We start from the raw sequence: 21,743 nt of genomic DNA, 5'->3' as shown, positions 1-21,743 counted from the left end.
AGTGATACAGGAATAACAACGATAGAGAGAGAACGGGACTAGAATTCTGGCTAGCTTTATCAGCCGGTGGTCTTGAGTAAGTCACTTAAGCTCTCCAACCTTTAGTTTCCTAAAAAGTGGATGAAAATAATACAGCCTGGCTTACTGGGCTGTTGTATCAGATCAGAAAATGTATGTGAGAAGGGCTTTAAAAATTACAAATCACTGCTGCTGTAAAGAGAATGTAAAGAGAATTCTTTTTCTTAGGTTAAAACTCTTAGTGAAAATGGTGCTGTGCTCTAATTTGTCCAACTTTACAGATTTTGCAAAAGACTGCTGTATAATGCCTAAATGGCAATGGTTTGTGGTGTAATGCTAAATGTGTGTATATGTGTGTTAGTCACTCAGTCATGTCTGACTCTTTCGCGACCCCATGGACTACAACCCTCCAGGATCCTCTGTCCATGGGATTCTCCAGACAAGAATACTGGAGTGGGTTTCTATTCCCTTCTCCAGGGGATGTTCCCAACCCAGGGATCAAACCTGAGTCTCCTAGCAATGCTACATATGTATTTTTAAATTGGGCAGTTAAAATTAATTTTATTTTTAAAACTTTGCCATGTCCTCTGAAATCACTACTAAACACACAGATATGTTACCATTTATCTTCTTCATGCTTCCCACTGAATGGCTTTTTGGCCAAAAAAAAACAAACAAACAAACAACAAAACTCTTTCCTGGTTGGCCAATTTTAGAATTTTAAGGTCCTGAAAGGAAGACCTTAGGGTAATCCAGGCCACTTTCTCCTTTTACTAAAAAAAGGGAGGTTAGAAAACTTGCTCAGGGTCACACAACCAGTAAATGGAGGAGCCAGGGCTTCAGCCTACCCTTTTCTTCTGGCTCCAGGCTTGTAATCTTAGTTGAACCATATGAAACCACTGATAGCCATTCATTGCTTTTATGTGAAATATTTGAACAGTACCTCCTGTGACTTTGTATGGTTCCCCAAAACTGGCACAGAGCTTTACATAGAGTAGGTATCTGATAAATGTTTGATACATGAATTTTTTTTTTTTAAGCCCTTGTGTAAATCAATGCAGGGAAATCTGCAAGATGCTAAGTACAAACAGAGCAGCCAGATGTGGGTTTGGAGACTCTGTGACATGTTGCAGCCAGGCGGGGAAGGAGGAACTGTACATTACCAACAGTTCTTTGGCAGCGTCTGCCCTAGTCAAATACTGACTCAGGATGAATTCCAAGGGAACACAGCGTATGGCCCTGAAATCCGTACAGTGTCACCTATCCCGCCCGTTGGCCACCCCAGGCATGTGAACCTGAAGACAGGGCAGGCTTGGAAGAGAGAGACTCTGCGAGACTGACTCACATGTTACTTCCCACAGGAAATCCCAGTGATTTATCTGGAAAGCTTCAAGGTGAAAATATCACTTTGTAACATCTGAACCATATTTTGTAGAAGAAAGCATGCAGCCTAGAAAGCAGAAGATTTGGATTGGATAGACATTTCTTGCCATGAAAAAAATTACCTAGAATTACCCCATTTTTCTTTGTATAAGTCATAGAGTTAGCTGCGAGCATGAGTTCAATAGTGGCTGAGCTGGGGAGCTGCTAGTCCAATCTATGCCCTTATATAAATTACAGGCAGTGCCCCTTCTGGGTGGACAAATTACACAGAAGCATCCTTCCTCTTGGCTGGTCTGGACTTTAGCTTCTCCTCCCCAGTTAGGCCCCTGCCTTTGTGCAGTGCACTGACTACATAGCTGTACCCAGCTGCCCTAACCTTGGGAGCAAATCTCATCTAGACTTTTAAATAAACAACCAGCACTCTTGGAAACCAACAATTGCAAATGCTTATCTAGAAAAAAGTCAAGGTCAAATGGCTTCTTAAGTACACTTTTAAAACACCTACCCAGCAAAAATCACATTAGTGATGAGAAGCCTACTTGGAAACTGAAGACTGACAAGCTAGTCCTCATCCAGATTTCAACTCTCAAGTTTGTAACAATGGACCTAGGTCATACACATTCCATCTCCCTGTGTCTTTAGCCAAGATGGCTGCTGATATCTGTTCACTCAACACCAGGCCTGGTTCTGGGATATTTTGGATTCAGACATACTCTACCCAGACAACAGGGGTACTGTCCTCCCTCACTTCCTGTGATAGGTTGCAGCTTTTTCCTTTAATAGTTAATTTTCCTGGGGACGGCTGCCCTCCTGACTATACACACACATTAGTACTTCAGTAGGAATTTACTGGGATGCCATTCCAGAATGCTTAGATTCTTATCACACATCTTAGCAGGTTTCTATCAATACTACCAACATTTTAGAAGATAATACTAAAGCAATCAATTATGTCAGGAAAAGGTAATTCATTACAACAAAACCCAAATGAATCAGAAGGAGGGGAGTCAGAACTTGCCAACTAACCAAAAATAGTCTCTCTCTCTCTCTTTCTGAATCAGCCAACAGGTCATTACAAAGCACTGAATACATGTTCAGTGACTGGAAGGCAAACAGGCAAAATCAAGGAAAAGTACCCATCAGGAAAAACAATTTTTAATCCATAAGCTTCAAAGTATCTACCAAGAGGCCCAATTATCTTTATTTCCGACAACTACTGTGCTGTAGAATGAGCACTGCAGTTGGAATCATAATCGCAGCCATTGTAACATCCCACTGGGAATGTGACAGCACATAGGAAACTCAGCTCTTTCTCTGGAAAGCTAAACAAACAGTGTAAGTACAGTTGATGGGAGAAAAACATGCACAGTAGTCTGATAAGACAGTTTCACCTGAGCCAGCCCCCACCCACTCTTCAGGGCACAGCTTAAATATCACCTTCCCATGCAGAGCTTTCCAGAGCCCCAGTCTAGGTTCGTTCCTTCTGCTGTGCTGTGCTTAATTGCTCAGTCATGTCTGACTCTTTGTGACTCCATGACTAGCCTGCCAGGCTCCTCTGTTCACGGGGATTCTCCAAGAAAGAATACTTGAGTGCCCTCCTCCAAGAGATCTTCCCAACCCTGGGATTGAACCCAGGTCTCCCACACTTCAGGCGGATTCTTTCCTGTCTGAGCCACCAAGGAAGCCCTCCTTCTGCTATGCACTTCCAAATAAGTAATTTCTCTGTAATGCTCTTCAATAAACCTTGTAGTCATTGCAAGTTTAATGGCAGTCTGTCTTTCCTGCTAGCAAGTCCTATGCGCTGCTATATCCTTAATGCCCAGCAAGCTGATTGGCATGCAGTAGGTATCTGAAAACTAGTCATTCAATGGAGTCGGACACAAACCACACAAACTTCTACTACCTTCACCATGCTGTATTAAGGTAGAAAAGAAACATATATTTATTAAGAGGAATTTTTTAATCAACCACAACTTGTAACAGCATAAGGATTTCCTTTTTTTTTTTTTAAATTTAATTTAATTTTTGGCTGTGCCATGTAGCATGTGGGATCTTAGTTCCATGACGAGGGATCAAACCTGTAACCCCTGCATTAGAAATGCAGAGTTTTAAGCACTGGACCACCAGAGAAGCCCAGAAAAAGGGTTTGTTAACCCAGATTTGATCACAGTATATATGTAATGATAACACTTTACTCCCTAAACATGTGTGTCACTTGACACAGGAGGACCATTAATGCGTTCTAACATTCAGATTTAACTAAATCTATAGGTGGGATAATAAGTCTGACTGAAGTGATATGTTCAATTCTGCTTCTAGGTATGCAAACCACACTCCAGAAAATGCCATGTTATAGGACAAGGGCTGTTAATATGACAGTCTCTTAGTTGGTTCATTGATTGGAACATAATAAAAGTTTAAGCTTGAAGTTAAAGGCTGACCAGTTAACTCTGAATAGAGAGCCCCTCCAGAGCCCTAGATTTTTCAGCTGACACTGTTCAGTTGCCTTCATGTGAGACTGCCAGAAACGAGGCCTCAGTAAACCTCTGTATCTGTTGACCAGGAGTCGGCAATACCATGGTATATATTAAAGTACCACATGTCAGACTAAAATGTGATTTCAAGATTGCTGATTTGCTATCTTTATTATTTCTAAACACTGAAATTAAAAAGTACAGACACCTCCCTGCATATTAAAATAACAACATTAAAAGCAAATTAACTTCAGAATCAGTCTTCAAAGTGTACTTTTTCTCTGAACTAATTTCAAATGGCTCTTTTTTCCAGGTTGAGGACGACATCAAAATGTTTCCACACAGCTTGCATAACTTGAAGAGGTATTAATAAGTTCAGAGTTAGTCTGACATAATCAAATTGGATTTGGTTTTCCACATCAGCTAACTGGTATGCATTTATTTACATCAGTTTTTTCTTTTGTTTTTTTTTAATATCAGCTGAACTTCTACTTGCAAATTACTTCAGCACTCATAGAATTTAATGATTTTGATCTTGGTAAACAGAAATATGGGAGCTGGATGAGTCATAAAGAGAGACTCAGTTGGTTAAATTTTGCTCCTAAAGTAGCAAGGTTTCTCATTTCAAAGCTAATTTTCAAATTACAGGTCATAGTTCTGGATTGATGCCCATTCTGGTGGCAATATGCCTTCACTCGGTGCTGGTACCATTTGTCAAGTTGTCTTTCTTTCCCAGAACTGGGATTGGAGCACCCCTTCTCCCAGAACCAGGAGAGTCTCATAGTTGGGGGTATAAGGAGGGGATGAGGAAGGACAATGGTAAGAGAAAATCTGGGTATCTATAATGCCCCCCCGGATAGTGACTGTTGAGGGAAGAGAGAATGTGCCAAACACCAGGGAAAATCTTGATATTTGCACAATGAATCCATCCTTGAGAAAAGATTAGGCCACCCTTTATGCAACTATTAATCAACAACTATACCCCTATTCTCGGAGAAGGCAATGGCACCCCACTCCAGTACTCTTGCTTGGAAAATCCTATGGACGGAGGAACCTGGTGGGCTGCAGTCCACGGCGTTGCTAGAGTCGGACACGACTAAGCGACTTCACTTTCACTTTTCACTTTCATGCATTGGAGAAGGAAATGGCAACCCACTCCAGTGTTCTTGCCTGGAGAATCCCAGGGACAGGGAAGCCTAGTGGGCTGCTGTCTATGGGGTTGCACAGAGTCGAACACAACTGAAGCGACTTAGCAGCAGCAGCATACCCCTATTCTTAGAGTAGCTAGCTATTGGCTACTTTTTCCACTTGCATTTGAAGAAACCAACATCTTTCATTCATGTTACTAGATTTTACCAACCAGAAAATAACCAGTGACATATCCTCTTGGGACCACAAAGGATGAGCTTCTATTGTTGAACCACACCTCATTCAATTGCTATTTCTAAATCAGAATCTCTCTTGGGTCCTGTTAGTGGAAAGCACACATCAACTTTTCTCTTGGTGCCCACAGTCACAAAAATATCAGACACTCGGAGGCAGCCATAATAAATCCCATGAGATCTGACAGGCCAAGTAAGGCCAGTGAAGTCCCTGGGAATTCATGTGAGGGGTTTCCTTCTTGCTCCTTTTTTTTTTTTTTTTTTCCAATTTGCTTGTGCCAGGATCTTTTAGTTGTAGCACGTGGGGTTTAGTTCCCTGACTGGGAATTGAACTCAGGCCCCCTGCACTGGGAATGCAGAGTCTTAGCCACTGGATCACCAGGGAAGTCCCTCCTTCTTGCTCCCTGAGGCTCCGCAGAATCTCACAGGCAGGACAGACTTTGCTGAACTTTTTCATAGCAGTGGAGTGGACGGGGGTGGGGGATGGGGGAGTGGCTTATCGCCAGAACAGGATTTTAATTTCATTTTCGATGGAGAAACATTTCTTCTTTATCTCTAGAGATACATGTGAAACAACTTTATTTTCCCACGGTCTGTTCCCTGACTCTGACCTCAAATGAAGGACAAAAAGGAAACAGAGCTGCCTTAAAAATCCTTTTTCTTTTTGAAGCGAAGTGTGTGTGACAGAGGACAGAGGATATTGGGGGAAGCAGAGAAATGTGAGTTTGAATCAATTCACAGATAACACAGAAACTGAGGGGCTTTCCCATGTCTTCACGTGACACCCTGCAAAGCTGTATGTTGTTGAATTCTTTCCCCTGCTTTTCTTATCACAGACAGAGAAGCCTGGCAAGCTACATAGGGTCACAAAGAGTCGGACACTACTGAAGCAACTTAGCACGCATGCATAGTTCATTAAATGCCAAAATCTCGCTTTCCCAAGGATGTTCTTTTAATATAACTTATTTAAGTTAATCATTTATTAATGTGTATTATATACTAGGACTTTATATGTATTATCTGATTGAATTCTCCCAATGGCTGTATGAGGCAGCCACAATTACTATTCCTATTTCCACAGACAAGACAGAAAGGCACAGGGAAGTTGAGTAACTTGACTGAGATCACCCAGCCAGCACATGGCATCAACTGCACAAGTCTATTTACTACAAACCACTGAATTGTACACTTTAAATGGGTGAATTGCACGTTATGTGAATTATTTATCTCAGTGAAGCTGTTATAAAATTATATTTAAAAACTGCACCACTAGGTTTAGGAGATGTAAGCTATTATATACAGAATGGATAATAAGATCCTACTGTATAGCACAAAGAACTATATTCAGTATCCTATGATAAATCATCATGGAAAAGAATATTTTAAAAAAGAATGTACATGTGTGTATAAATGAATCAATTTGCTGTATAGCGGAAATTAATACAACATTGCAAATCAACTATACTTCAGTAAAAAAACTGCACCATGAGAAAAACCAATTATATACATTTGGTAGGCTCTCAAGAAATATGGTTTTTCCAGTAGTCATGTATGGATGTGAGAGTTGGACTATAAAGAGAGCTGAGCACCGAAGAATTGATGCTTTTGAACTGTGGTGTTGGAGAAGACTCTTGAGAGTTCCTTGGACTGCAAAGAGATCCAACCAGTCCATCCTAAAAGAAATCAGTCCTGAATATTCATTGGAAGGATTGATGCTGAAGCTGAAACTCCAATACTTTGGCTACCTGATGCAAAGAACTGACTCACGTGAAAAGATCCTGATGCTGGGAAAGATTGAAGACGGGAGGAGAAGGGGATGACAGAGGATGAGATGGTTGGATGGCATCACTGACTCAATGAACATGAATTTGAGTAAACTCTGGGAGTTGGTGATGGACAGGGAGACCTGGAATGCTCCAGTCCATGGGGTCACAAAGAGTCGGACATGACTGAGTGACTGAACTGACAAAAAGTATCTACTGAATAAATGCACCAAAGCATTTTATTTTATAGATATTTTAAAATAATACCAGTTTACTTAAATTCAAATATGTCTTTTAGGAATGGATAGTGGAGAAGGCGATGGCACCCAACTCCAGTACTCTTGCCTGGAAAATCCTATGGATGGAGGAGCCTGGTAGGCTGCAGTCCATGGGGTCGCAAAGAGTCAGACACGACTGAGCAACTTTGCTTTCACTTTTCACTTTCATGCATTGGAGAAGGAAATGGCAACCCACTCCAGTGTTCTTGCCTGTAGAGTCCCAGGGATGGGGGAGCCTGGTGGGCTGTCGTCTATGGGGTTGCACAGAGTCAGACACGACTGAAGTGATTTAGCAGCAGCAGCAGCAGCAGTGTATTTTGCAACCATGCCTCAATTTCCCCAGCCTCAATTGTCCCCAGAAGTGAATGCTGATAATCCTGATATCCCAGGAATTCTTAGACATAGGCCTTGGGAGTGAAAGCTTAGCAATGGCCCCACCTGTGGAGGAATTTCCCCTGTGTGCCAACAGGATCATCTGTGGTGAAAGAACCATCTATGATTTGCTGACAACAGGTATGAACCTGTGTGTAAACTGATCTCCCCAAATCCCCAATGAGTCCAACCCAGACCTGCAGAAAGCTCCAGTGTGAGTCTGGGACACCAGCTGATGAAGGCATCACTTGGGTCCTAGAATCTGGGAAGATGAACAACCATCCTTCCTTCATTACTAGAGAAACTCCCAAGAGCAGGTTCTGATAGTATTTATGGTCACCTTTGAGCTCATATGAAAGTGAAAGTGAAGTCACTGAGTCATGTCCAACTCTTTGCAACCCCATGGACTGTAGCCCACCAGGCTCCTCCATCAGTGGAATTTTCCAGGCACGAGTACTGGAGTGGGTTGCCATTTCCTTCTCCAGGGGATCTTCCTGACCCAGGGATTGAACCCAAGTCTCCTGCATTGCAGGCAGACGCTTTACCGTCTGAGCCACTAGGGAACCCCAGATGAAAGAATATGGAAAAAAAATCAATAAATTCTAGAGTAAAAATGGAAACCAATATTCAGGGTTGAAGGGGAGGGACATGGAATAAATCAAAGGCCACATTTGAGATCCAGTTGAAGAATTAGCCTGATATGAAAGATTAAAGAGGAGTCAAGAAAAAAAGCACCCAAATGCTGAGGCCACTGAGGAAGAAACAAAGCAGAGTGTTAGTAGATTTAACAACAAAACAAATGAGCTCAAGCTTTGCATAAGGAGATCAAGTTCAGAACCTACCAATGACTAGACAACCCCTTCAAGGAACGGTTTTCAAGACTGCCTCATCAGGGAAGAAAAAACCTCTCAGGGATACTTTAGAAAGCATGTATTTTACGACTCTTGAGTTCTATGCAACAACAACAAAATGAGTCTTAGATTAGGGAAGTTTGTTCTGAGGACTCTGTATGAAATAGAAGTGAGAATATGGTACAAAACTGGAACAGAATTTTATCTGAGCCATGGAGGTTCAAGGATGTGCTGAGCTCCTGGCTTCACATCTCCAGGACTCACTGGTATTATTTTAGAGAGAATTCATCCCGTCTACAAGAAAGCATTCTTGTGCAAAACAAATCATAGCCATGAAAGATGCATGGTGCACTCCTTGTGTAAAGGCTAGGAGTTTTTGTATATGTTATTTCATTCTATTTCTAAAACAGCTCTGTGACACAGATGTTTTACAGATGAGAAAGAAACCAGAGACCAAAGAAATCTAACAACTCTTCCAACTAGTAAGTGGCGGGAGCAGGATTCAATTCTGGGTCTTCAAACTTCTTCATGACTAGTTTTTCCACTATCCTACACCTTTCTAAAGTAAGACTGTGATGAATTTGTCCAGCTATGGAAGGCCTTCTAGAATGAAAGACTGACATTTTGACAGAGATGAAAGATCACTGTAAAACTAAAGCAGACTAGACTGAGAATACAACAGAGTATTCTCAGAATACAGAGTAACAGGAGGGCACTAGGCTTTGGAACATCAGCAAGTCAGAGGACCCTAGGACAAGGACTAGGTATAAAACACCAGTCAAAGTAAAAACAGCAATATCTACCATTATATCTAGTCCCCTCAAGCTACAGCATCTGATTTATTTTGTTGTCTGTAGTTGATGAAGCATGTATAAGAAGGTAAGAACTGGGGAATTTTATAATGGAACTTTTCTTAACATTACCCAGAATGTCTTATTCAGACTATAAATGATAAAATATGTTCCCAGAGTGACCAACATTGCCAAAATCGAGAAGAAAAATAATTGTAATTGCTTTCCATGTCTCTTACACAATTCACAGAGATGAGATCACAGAAGAAATTGTGGTCGATTTTGCCACTTATCTTTCATGATACTTCTCAACCATAGATCTTCTTTTTGGGTTTGTGGGGCAAAATTTCTAATTTTTTCTTCCCCTATCAGGAGCAACAAACCCATCTGGCTAAGCTCCCTTCATTCCTCAAAGACATAAGGTAATAAAAGGTGAACCATCCCTGCACCTGCGGGTCCCAAGGAAAAGCCTTCTGTTGTTCTTGGAAACTTTTCTGAATCTGTCACCCATCATGGCCGCTACATAGAGAGACTCAGGCTGCAAGTATTTCAGGAAGAAATGTTGAGTCTACATCTATTCATGGTGTTGAGGCCTATCAGTTACCAGGTGGAAAGAAGACTGGACAGAGAGCCAGGGCCCTGTGTTCTAATCCACCCACTGCCATTAAGTAGGTAGGTAATCTTCACCAAGGGCTTTCCTCTCCGCTGGCTACAGGGCTCTCATTTATAAAATGAAGGGATCACAGTAGACTGTCCCTGAAGACCTCTCCGGTTATAGGACATTTTGCATTTCCCCCGGTCTCTCATCATTTGATAACCTGTTCTGGCAATGTCCTAGCAAGTACCTGTTTCTTGGTCACGGTGCCATCCACAGGGTCCACGTATTCAAAGCTGTCTGTCTTCGCCACACTGTACACATGGCTCCCCACAGCAAACTGCTGGCCGATGAAGGATTTATCTGTGAGCAAGGCTTCCAGGTCCCTCATGATGTAATAGGTCGTCTTGGGCTCTAATCCCTCATAGTCAAACCTGGTGAGGGGGACAGGACACAGGCTAAAGACAAATCTAATCAGAGAAACAGCAGCCAGGAGGGCCTCTCAAGTTGTCTAATCACTGGTTTTGTTTCCGTGGAAGAACAGCACAGAAAAGCACCCACAGCTGGTCAACCTCTTCCCCTGGTCCCTCACTCATTCCCCACACAGCAACAGCAGCATCCTGTAAACATTAAATCATGGCCATTCTTTCCTTTGAATCCCTCCAAAAGTGCCCATCATCTTGAGATTAAGATTTAAAACACTAACCACAGACTATAAAGTACTGTGGGATACGACATGCCCACCTCCTTGACTTGGCTATGTCTCACTCTGGCCCTTGTTCACTATGCTCCAGCCATACAGGCCTCCTCTCCAGTCCTCAAAGATGCTCCACCCTCTGGGCCTTTCCTCTTGCTGCTTCCTCTCCCTGGTACAGTCTTCTCCAGGCTATTCCAATAGCTGATGCATTTCCTTCCTTCAGTTTTCAAATTTACTGTTACCCCTAGAAACACTTTCTCTGACAAGACATCTAAGGCACCTCCCCTCTCTCTCTCCCCATCGCTCATCATCCTTTACATCTTCTTTTGGTAGTTACCCCAATCTGTATTTGCTTTGTTTATATATTAATTTACTTATTTCTTGTCTTTGCTCATGAGAACTGTAAGCTCCAGGAGGGCAGAGATCTACTCTGTTTTGTTCTCTCTGTTGCTTCTGATAAGTAGTGGGTTTTGTAAGCACTGGAATGAATATGGGAGGAGGTGAAGGCAGAAAGGGAGGAGAGAGAGGAATCAAGGCAGGGAAGAGAGATGGGGAAGGGAACTCAATGTACCATAAAATTCTCTTGGAAACTTGGAAGATATATTACAATTGTTCCATTTAAAAAAAAAAAAAAAAAGGTCCTTCTAGCCAAGAACATCACATAGAACAATGGGGCTGGAGGTGATTAGAGGGGGAAAAAAGACTAAAAATAACACCTATCTCATTTGTTGTTGCTGGGTTTAAATAGGATAATACATACCAAGTAGTTGGCACAATGCCAGACACTGGTGCTTAAAGCTCTTACTTTTATTCTTAGTCACTATCATGAAGAAACTATAGGGTCTTTCCCAGTGTCAGATGGGTTTGACCAAGTCCTAATGGCATACTAAGGGAGGTCTGTTTAAGAAGGAAACCCTAGGAGGGGTAGCTGTGCTCAAGTGGTGGGATCTCAAATTTGGGGCCTCTTTAACACAGGAAAGGTGAGTTCTCAGAGTGAACTAAAGAAGGAAGATCTGAATAGTTGACAGTTTTTCTCCACCCAAGATCTTTTGAGACTTCAGTAAACATCAGGTTATTGACCAACATGGACTGATAACCATGTCTAACAATGGGTCCCCTGCACCTACATCCCCTCCTTCTTCTATTCTCTCCCTCCTACAGAAGGTGTGTCCTCCCAGCCTGAGAACAAAACAACAGGGAATGCTCTCAGAGCATTCTTTCTCAGCTTGTGCTCTAAGCCTAGATTCTCTTTATCAGTAGTTTGTTGGGAAGGTAAAGACCCAGCCAAGCAGAAAAGGGCACGAGGATGGGATAAGAGGCTCTAGGAGGAGATAGAGAGGCTCTGAAAGAGTCTGAGAAGTTGAAAAAACACACAAATGTGACAGGTCACGCTCAGCCATGGCTGAGATCATCAGACCAGCTGCCCCAACACTCATCTTCATACACGAGCAAGTTCTGCCACAACTTCCCCTCACTCCCCCAAACAAGCCCTTCTGACCATCACCACTACCAACGCATGTTCAAGGAAAGAAATTTTACAATCGAGAATTCTTTCTGAGGCCCACTCATACAGGGAATATCATCTAGGTTCTTCAGGCTCAGTACCAGTTAAACCAAATTTGATTGTCTTCTGCCCACTAAGAAAACAGGCTATAAATAGTTCTCCTTCACAAGCATTGCGACCTACCTTTCCCGGAGGCTGGAGGAAGTGTTTGCTTTCATTTTACCTACTCCCTCCTCCCTTTTTCTTTATCTCTGTGATCTCTTTGGTCAGAAACCTGAATCATAATTGAACGCCCTACAAGAATTTATATCTCCACTGCATTATATTCTCTAATATGGTATTTGTTATGAAAAAAGTAATTATCATGTAAGCTCTTGGCCACAAAAAAAATGAACTGTATCATAAATACACTTATCATAACACCATGTCTTCAAAATGCTGGCAGAAAGCTAGATAATCATTCCACAAATTATGAGGAACACATCCCTGACTCAAAGTGCTTTCATTAAGCCAGAGGTTGGCAATCAAAATTTATTTGATCAGGTTGGATTTTATGGCACAGCTTCAGACAATAAAAGGATTTTCTGTGCCAACTGGCCCCTCTGGTATGCCAAAAAAGCCCATAAGAATCAGGATTTGGGGCAGCTGTTAGAAATACTAGTGAATAAAATAAGTTCCTACCTGCCTTTACAGTTTTTATTTTATAATACAATGAATAATTCGAGATGATTTGCAGGCTGTCACATCCTTAGCCTTCTTAACTAGATAGGAACCAAGAATGTGAGGCTGTCTCCATTTCCCAGAGTACTGCAGCCTCTTTGATTTTAATGAGTAATATCGCAAGCCTTCTTATTCTCTGATGTTTATCTAAGTAAATGACCTCTTAAGAGAAGAAACAATCACCTTATAAGGGAAGTCTAAAGCTTTCTTTCTGTCCCTTAAGCTCTTGAAATGCAACCAAACCTCCAAGTAGTTAACTATTCATAAGCAAAGCAAATGAGGTACAGTGTCTGTTTTTAATACACTGAGAGCTGCTGAGACTGCGCAAAGATTATCTGCCCTAATTCCACAGCCTTACAGTTAACATCTTTTAAGATCACTGCTCCTCCTAAACCATGGTTTGGTACTATTTATACATGAATAGCATCTCTAGGTACACATATCTAGCTGGCAGCCACAAGCCAAAGACTGCCCCCCTTGCTTACTTCAACAACAGGAAGGTAGTTGAGACTCCCAACCCACGAATAGTCACTATGTGGCCCATTAGTGGGGAGGTAAGACAAAGGATGGTAGGGAGAGGATTACAACAAGCACCCTGACCTGTGGCAGCTTCTGTCTCTTCCCCCATTTCCTTGATAAGTATGGGTGGAAAACCAACAAGAAAAACCCCTGGTCTGACTGTGCAACTTTTAATGGCTGCCAGAGGACCTTTCAAGGTTCTACAGTTCAAATTTCATCTCAGGATGGCTGCCCACTGTATAGGCATTGATGAAAAGATTACAGACAGGTGTCACCAGAGGTAGGGAAAGTTGTATCCTCTAATTTGGTACTACCTTGATACCACCCCCAACCACCTCTCAGGGGTTATGTGGCTCTAGCCTCTGCATTCCTCAGATCTCCCTGACAGATGCTACCTTCATAAGATTCTAGCCCCCGCCTTTTTTTTTTTAACTTTTCTAAAAGGAATTTCCTAAGGTCCATATGGAGACCCTTAGCCTTCTCACCTGCAATAGTAGTGGCGGCCAAATTTGGCCCAGTGATCTCGGACAATTTCCTCCACACTCTGCTTCCGGGCAGCAATAATGGAGAGCCAGACCAAGACAGCCCAGAGGCCATCTTTCTCCCGGAGGTGATCAGAGCCTATGGGAGAAAGAAATATTATTCTGAAGATTTTCTCATGGGGGAAAAGTTAAAGCTAAATGAACTGTTAAGACAGTTAGAACTTGAGTGTTATATTGAAATGATAGCATATATATTGATATTTATCTATTGTGTTAAATATATATCCCATAATATACTTGTGTTTCCAAAAATACGCAAGTGAAATTCAAATAACATCAGTTCAGTTCAGTTCAGTCGCTCAGTCGTGTCCAACTCTTTGCGACCCCATGAATAACCCAGCACGCCAGGCCTCCCTGTCCATCACCAACTCCCGGAGTTCACTCAGACTCACATCCATCAAGTCAGTGATGCCATCCAGCCATCTCATCCTCTGTCGTCCCCTTCTCCTCCTGCCCCCAATCCCTCCCAGCATCAAATAACATAAATAATATCAAAAAAGAAAACCCTGGAAATTGTTGAAAGGATCAGAGAGCCAAGCTGATGTCACATTTGACTAATGGTATTGTTCATTCAGCAAATATTTGGTGATTCTTAGACTACACCAAGCATTGAGTGAGGTGATAGGGATCCAGCAGTGAATAAGACAGCTCTTTATTCATAAAGCTGGAGTTCAAGTAGGCAGGGACAAGCAACAGAAAAGTAGACAAAAGAACAAGATGAATCAAACAAGCACAAGGACAGTGAAAAAAATTAAACTGGGTGATGCTGCCACAGAGCATGACATCAGCAAAGGCTGCTTTATTAGAGCAGCACGGCTTTCCTAGAGCAGGTTGAATGGCACCCTATGTTCCCCCTGCCAAAGATATGCCACTGCTCCCCGTGGCCCGCCATGAACCTGTGAAGGTAAGCTTGTTTGGGAAAACAGTCCTGCCCATATAATTAGATGCTTAGATGAGATCAGCCTGGATTATCCAGGTAGGCCCTAAATGCAATGACAAGTGTTCTTAGAAAAAAAGACTGGGGAGAAATACAAAATAGTAGTTTATGTGAAGACTGAGGCAGAGAGTGGAGTGGAGTTCAGTTCAGTTCAGTCGCTCAATCATGTCCAACTCTTTGCGACCCCATGGACTGTAGCCCGCCAGGCCTCCCTGTCCATCATCAACTCCCAGAGTTTACTCAAACTCATGTCCATTGATTCGGTGATGCCATCCAACCATCTCATTCTCTGTTGTCCCCTTCTCCTCCTGCCTTCAATCTTTCCCAGCATCAGGGTGTTTTCCAAGGAATCAGTTCTTCGCATCAAGTGGCTAAAGTACTGGAGTTTCAGCTTCAGCATCAGTCCTACCAATAAATATTCAGGACTGATTTCCTTAAGGATGGACTGATTGGATCTCCTTGCAGTCCAAGGGACTCTCAAGAGTCTTCTCCAGCATCACAGTTCAAAAGCATCAATTCTTCGGCGCTCAGCTTTCTTTATAGTCCAACTCTCACATCCATACAGGACTACTGGAAAAACCATAGCTTTGACTAGATGGACCTTTGTTGGCAAAGTAATGTCTCTGCTTTTTAATATGCTGTCTATGTTGGTCATAGCTTTTCTTCTAAGGAGCAAGCGTCTTTTAATTTCATGGCTGCAGTCACCATCTGCAGTGATTTTGGAGCCCCCCAAAATAAAGTCTCTCACTGTTTCCACTGCTTCTCCATCTATTTGCCATAAAGTGATGGGACCAGATGCCATGATCTTAGTTTTATTAATTTTAAGTCTTACCACCTTTTTCATTGAGAGTGGAGTTATGCTGCTATAAACCAAAGAATGGATGGAGCCACTAGAAACTGAAAGAGGCAAGAAAAGATTTTCCCCTCCAGCCTTCAGAGGAAGCATGGCTCTACCAAAACCTTGATTTGAGACTCTTGGCCTCCAGAATGATAAGAAATAAATTCCTGTTGTTCTAAGCCACCCCGTTTTGGGTAAATTTTTGTGGCAGCCTTAGGAAACAAATACAGGGAGTCAGGGTTAGCCCCACAGGGGTGACGACATCTGATCTGATACCTGAGAAGAGTCAGCCCTGCAGAGATCTCGGGACAAAGTCTTCCATGCTGAGGGACAGCAGTACAAAGTCCTGAGGCAGGAAGGAACTGGGAAGCTTATTCCTACAGCTATTTACAGAGGTAGCTTGTATTGAAGCATTCACACAATGAAGCATGCCGGCTAAACACGTAGCTTCTTGTGCAAAAAGAACCCAGAGGAATGTGCTGCAGGCTCATTTAAGTATCTGTCTATTGGCCAATTGTAAGGTCTTCTGGAAGTGAATAAAGTCCTAAACACAAAGGAATGTGTTGTAGTGTAAGAAAGATAGTTCAACGGGGAAGGCATGAGGAGGGTTTTGGAATCAGGGTTTAAAATCAAACTTTGCTACTTCTCAGGTGTGTGAGAAGTTACTGCAAAATTGTTAACCTGAGTCTAGGGTTCTCATTTGTAAAATGGGGACACCATGGCCCATCTTGAGGGGTTGTCATATGAATTTAATCAAGTTTAGAGGGAAGGCTCTGGAGTCAGATTGTTTGAAGTTCAAATTCTGGCTCAGCCACTGACCTTTGTGTGACTTGCTGGCCTCATCTCTAACACAGGGAAAGAACAGCCCTTACCCCATGGGTTACTATCAAGAGGAAGTGACTAGATTATGCCTAGGTATTAAGGTGAATGACTGGGTTACCATAAGTGGTGGTGGTGGTGGTTGTTGTTCTTATTGGTAATTCACATAAAGCACCAACATGGTGCTGATTCAGTACACACTTTGAGACCGAGTGTTCTCAGTTATTCACATACTTTTTATCCTCTGACTTTAGCAAACAGCAATGTCTTAAGAAAGAACTATGGACCGAGGTTCATAACACTATACAGGAGGTGGTAACCAAAACCATCCCCAAGAAAAAGAAACATAAGAAAGCAAAGCGGTTGTCTGAGGAGACGTTACAAATAGCCGAGAAAAGAAGAGAAGTGAAAGGTAAAGGAGAAAGGGAAAGATATTCCCAACTGAATGCAGAGTTCCAGAGAATAGCAAGGAAAGATAAGAAAGCCTTTTTTAAATGAACAATGCAAAGAAATAGAGGGAAACAATAGAATGGGAAAGATAAGAGATCTCTTTAAGAAAACTGGAGATACCAAGGGAACATTTTATGCAATGACAGGCACAATAAAGGCCAAAAACAGCAAGGGCCTAACGGAAGCGGAAGATATTAAGAAGAGGTGGCAAGAACACACAGAAGAACTGTACAAAAAAGCTTTTAATGACCTAGATAACCATGATGGTGTGGTCACTCACCTAGAGCCAGACATTCTGGAGTGTGAAGTCAAGTGGGCCTTAGGAAGCATCACTACAAACAAAGCTAGTGGAGGTGATGGAATTCCAGGTGAGCTCTTTCAAATCCCAAAAGATAATGCTGTTAAAGCACTACACCCATTATGCCAGCAAATTTGGAAAACTCAGCAGTGGCCACAGGACTGGACAAGGTCAGTTTTCACTTCAGTCCCAAATAAAGACAATGCTAAAGAAGGTTCAAATTACTGTACAAACTCACTCATTTCACATGCTAGCAAGATTATATTCAAAATCCTTTGAGCTAGGCTTCAGTAGTATGTGGGTCAAGAGTTTCCATGTGTACAAGGTCAATTTAGAAAAGGCAGAGGTACCAGAGATCAAATTGTCAACATATACTGGATCATAAAAAAAGCAAGGGAATTAAAAAAAAAATCTACTTTTGCTTCACTGACTACTCTAAAGCCTTTGACTGTGTGGATCACAACAAACTGTAGAGAAAATTCTTAAAGAGATGGGAATACCAGAGCACATTATCTGCTTCCTGAGAAACCTGTATGCAGGACAAGAAGCACAGTCAGAACTGGACATGGAACAACAAACAAGTTCAAAACTGGGAAAGGAGTATGGCAAGGCTGTATATTGTCACCCTGCTTATTTAACTTCTGTGCAGAATATGTCATGTGAAATGCTGTATGGATGACTCACAGGCTGGAATTAAGATTACCAGGAGAAATATCAACAACTTCAGATATGCTGCTGATACCACTCTAATGGCAGAAAATGAAGTAAAGGAAGTAAAGATCCTCTTGATGAAGGTGAAAGAGGAGAGTCAAAAGCTGGCTTAAAACTCAACATTCAAGAAACAAAGGTCATGGCATCCAGTTTCATCACTTCATGGCAAATAGATGGGGAAAAAGTGGAAATGGTGGCAGATTTCATATTCTTGGGCTTCAAAATCACTACAGACAGTGAATACAGCCATGAAATAAAAAGATGCTTGCTCCTTGGAAGAAAAGCTATGGCAAACCTAGACAGTGTATTAAAATGCAGAGACATCACTTTGCCTACAAAGGTCAATATAGTTAAAGCTATGATTTTTCCCATAGTCACATATGGATGTGTGAGAGTTGGACCATAAAGAAGGCTGAGAGCTGGATTATAAGGAAGACTGAGTGCTGAAGAACTGGTGTTTTCAAACTGTGGTACTAGAGAAGACTCTCAGGAGTCCCTTGGACATCAAGGAGATTAAACTAGTCAATCATAAAGGAAATCAATCCTGAATATTCATGGAAGGATTGATGCTAAAGCTGAAGCTCCAATACTTTGGCCACCTGATACAATGGACCAACACATTGGAAAAGACCCTGATGCTGGGAAAGATTGTGGGCAAGAGGAGAAAGGGGTGATAGAGGATGAGATGGTTGAATGGCATCACTGACTCAATGGACATGAATTTGAGCAAACTCAAGAAGATAGTGAAGGACAGTAAGCCTGGAGTGCTGCAGTTCATGGGGTTGCAAAGAGTGGAACATAGCTTAGCGACTGAACAACAACAACAAGAAATGGGATGAGGACCATGGGGTGGATCATTTCTTCCTTCAGTAGAGTAATGAGAATGGATACTTGGGTTTCAGAGTTATGAAACATAACCCAGAAAGGAAGACCCAATGACACTGAGCTGTTTAAACTTTGAAGATAGGCTGAAATAATACCTTCGTTAAACTAGACATCTTTGAGAACTTCTCACCAAAGCTATGAACCATTTATACTTCTTGTTACTTTTGCGATGTTAAATGTTTTTCCTCAAAAAAGGAAAATATACAACCTTGAGAGGGCAATGAAAATCCTTAAAAGGAGAAATGATCAAGTCTTTGGCTCCTCCATACACCGATCAATGGTCTGCTAGTGACACTTTTAGATGTCTGGTCGTCATTGCCTCTAGCCTGAGAAGACTTTGGGCTTTCAATTATCACAGCATGGAATGACTCTAGTCCCATCCAAGGAACTGTGCACATTGCTACAAAAATGGAAGAAATTCAGAGGATGCTGGGTTAGCTCCATGGCCTAGTGCCAAAAAAACAAGTCTAGGAAGCCCTGCCCAGTGGGATAATTTCAAAATCCTTCGTCCTTTTATAGCTGAAAAAAGTCACTTTCATTTACTGGCTAGAGAGAAATACCTTTTTGTTCTAAAACATGGGCTTTGCATACTCTGAATCTCCAGCTGGATTACATTACCTGGAGATAGACCCATGAGATGCTGTTGAGTCTGACATCTGATAGGATGTCATAATTTAGGGTAGAGAGACACAGAGTTATTTTAGCATGATCAAAAATATAAAAAACATACAAACTCACCTCAACTGTTAGCAGCCAACCACATAATAAATTGTGAATTGGCTTGGATATCCTCACTTACAAGTTAAACACTGCCAAGAGTCACAAGGGGTCAACGATCAAGTAAAATCAACCATGTTCTTCATAACTCTTTGAGGTGGGGATAGAAACACTGATGATTTGCAATTACTTGCACACGTTTCCACTGAACTCTCATAGTACATTAGAGGGGGTTTTGGGGAAACAGCTCTCCTTTTAATAACTTCAAGTCAAGTGAACTATAATGCCGTAACAGTGACAGATAAATTAAACAGTCAAACAAAGGCATCAGATGATTTCCTAAGACCCCACTAAAAAGAGTGAAAAATGGAGGGAAGGTATGCTCATACTATATATGACAGGACCACTAAACTTTATATTAAAAATGTTTTTATAAGTCAATCCGAAAAAGAGGGACCCAAATAGAAAACTGTTGCACATATGAGCAACTGTCAGACAGAAAAATATTAATAGTCAAAAACATTTGAACAAATGTTCAATCTCACCTCAGTCAAAGAAAAGTCCACAAAATGGAATCCCATTTGGGACTCTCAAATCAGCAAGGGTTCATCAGGGGCAGGGGAACACTTAGCACTAGCAAAGTACCAGTGTAAACATGTACAGTTTGGTAGGATAATTTGGCAGTAATGATCATGGCATCCAGTCCCATCACTTCATGGAAAATAAATGGGATAAAAATGGAAACAGTGGCAGATTTTATTTTGGGGGGCTCCAAAATCAATGTGGACAGTGACTGCAGCCATGAAATTACGAGACGCTTGTTCCTTGAGACGCTTGTTCCTTGGAAGAAAAGCAATGACTAACCTATATAGTGTATTCAAAAGCAGAGACATCACTTTCTGTCAAAAGTCCATATAGTCAAAGCTATGGTTTCTCCTGTAGTCATGTACAGATGAGATAGTTCAACCATAAAGAAGGCTGAATGTCAAAGAACTGATGCTTTTGAATTGTGGTGCTAGAGAAGACTCTTGAGAGTTCCTTGGACAGCAAGGAGATTAAACTAGTCAATCCTAAAGGAAATAACCCTGAACATTCATTGGAAGGTTTGATGCTAAAGCTGAAGCTCCAATACTTTGGCCACCCAAAGAGCTGACTCACTGGAAAAGACTGATGCTGGGAAAGATTGAGGGCAGGAGGAGAAGGAAGCGACAGAAGATTACATGATTGAATGCATCACCGACACAATGGACATGAGTTTGAGCAAACTCCAGGAGATGGTGAAGGACAGGGAAGCCTGGCACGTTGCAGTCCATAGGTTCACAAAGAGTTGGACATGACTTCGTGAATGAACAACAGTAATGATCAATAGCCTTAAAACAGTGCCCAGCTTTGGACCCAGCTATTCTATTTCTTAACCTTTAGTCAAAAGGAAATTCACCAAAGCAGCTAAAAGAAGAGGGAAAGTTGAATAAATAATAACAAACAAAAAATATTTTTTAAAAGAAGAGTAAAAGTTGAAAAATGAATACAAATTTTTTTAGTCTTTTTGAGTTTTTTACAACATTGCTTCTGTTTTATATTTTTCTTTTTTGGCCACAGGCATATGGGATCTTAGCTCTCCAACCAGGGATGGAACCCACACTCCCTGCATTGGAAAGTGAAATCTTAACCAGGGAAGTCCTAATACTAATTGTTAAAGAATAGGAAATTATGGAAAATCTACACCAAAACTTGTTGTGCATATAAAATATTGAATAAGAATCTTTGGGAACACATGTAATGGGTGTAATGATGTTTATCCAAGTTTAATAAATGTTAAAAAATCAGCTTATTAACAACCTCAGATATGCAGATGATACCACTCTAATGGCAGACAGTGGAGAGGAACTAAAGAGTCTTGATGAAGGTCAAAGAGGAGAGTGAAAAAGCTGGCTTAAAACTCATCATTCAAAAAACTAAGATCACTGCCTCTAGTCCCATCACTTCATGGCAAATAGATGGCTGTAGGACTTGACAGAAAATGAGGACAGGGAGGGTGGTGCACTGCTGAGCTGTTAACACTGGCCTTGGGGGAAGCTGAGCTTAGGGGATGGGTTTTGTTCACCTCACAGGGAGACCCCACCTTCAAAAACAAAGTTTCAGATTCATCCCCAAAGGCCCCTGAGCATTTCCACTATTGCTGACCAGGCATGAAGAGGG

The 21,743-nt window shown here is 41.7% G+C and overlaps 1 protein-coding gene across 1 annotated transcript in view; it reads right to left on the bottom strand.

Annotated features, from left to right (window-relative positions):
• PGM5 (phosphoglucomutase 5) overlaps positions 1 to 21,743 on the bottom strand; it is a 213,353-nt gene that overhangs the window by 54,539 nt on the left and 137,071 nt on the right. The window contains exons 8-9 of the mRNA XM_027549415.1: positions 13,833 to 13,968; positions 10,158 to 10,341 (exon numbers count right to left, since the gene is read on the bottom strand). Coding sequence (XP_027405216.1) covers positions 10,158 to 10,341; positions 13,833 to 13,968 — 320 coding nt within the window. The remainder of the gene's footprint in view (positions 1 to 10,157; positions 10,342 to 13,832; positions 13,969 to 21,743) is intronic.

The sequence above is a fragment of the Bos indicus x Bos taurus genome, chromosome 8 (genome assembly GCF_003369695.1).
Source record: "Bos indicus x Bos taurus breed Angus x Brahman F1 hybrid chromosome 8, Bos_hybrid_MaternalHap_v2.0, whole genome shotgun sequence".
Lineage (NCBI taxonomy): Eukaryota > Metazoa > Chordata > Mammalia > Artiodactyla > Bovidae > Bos > Bos indicus x Bos taurus.
Note: the sequence above shows the minus strand (reverse complement) of the source record. Positions and strands in the feature narration are given on the sequence as shown.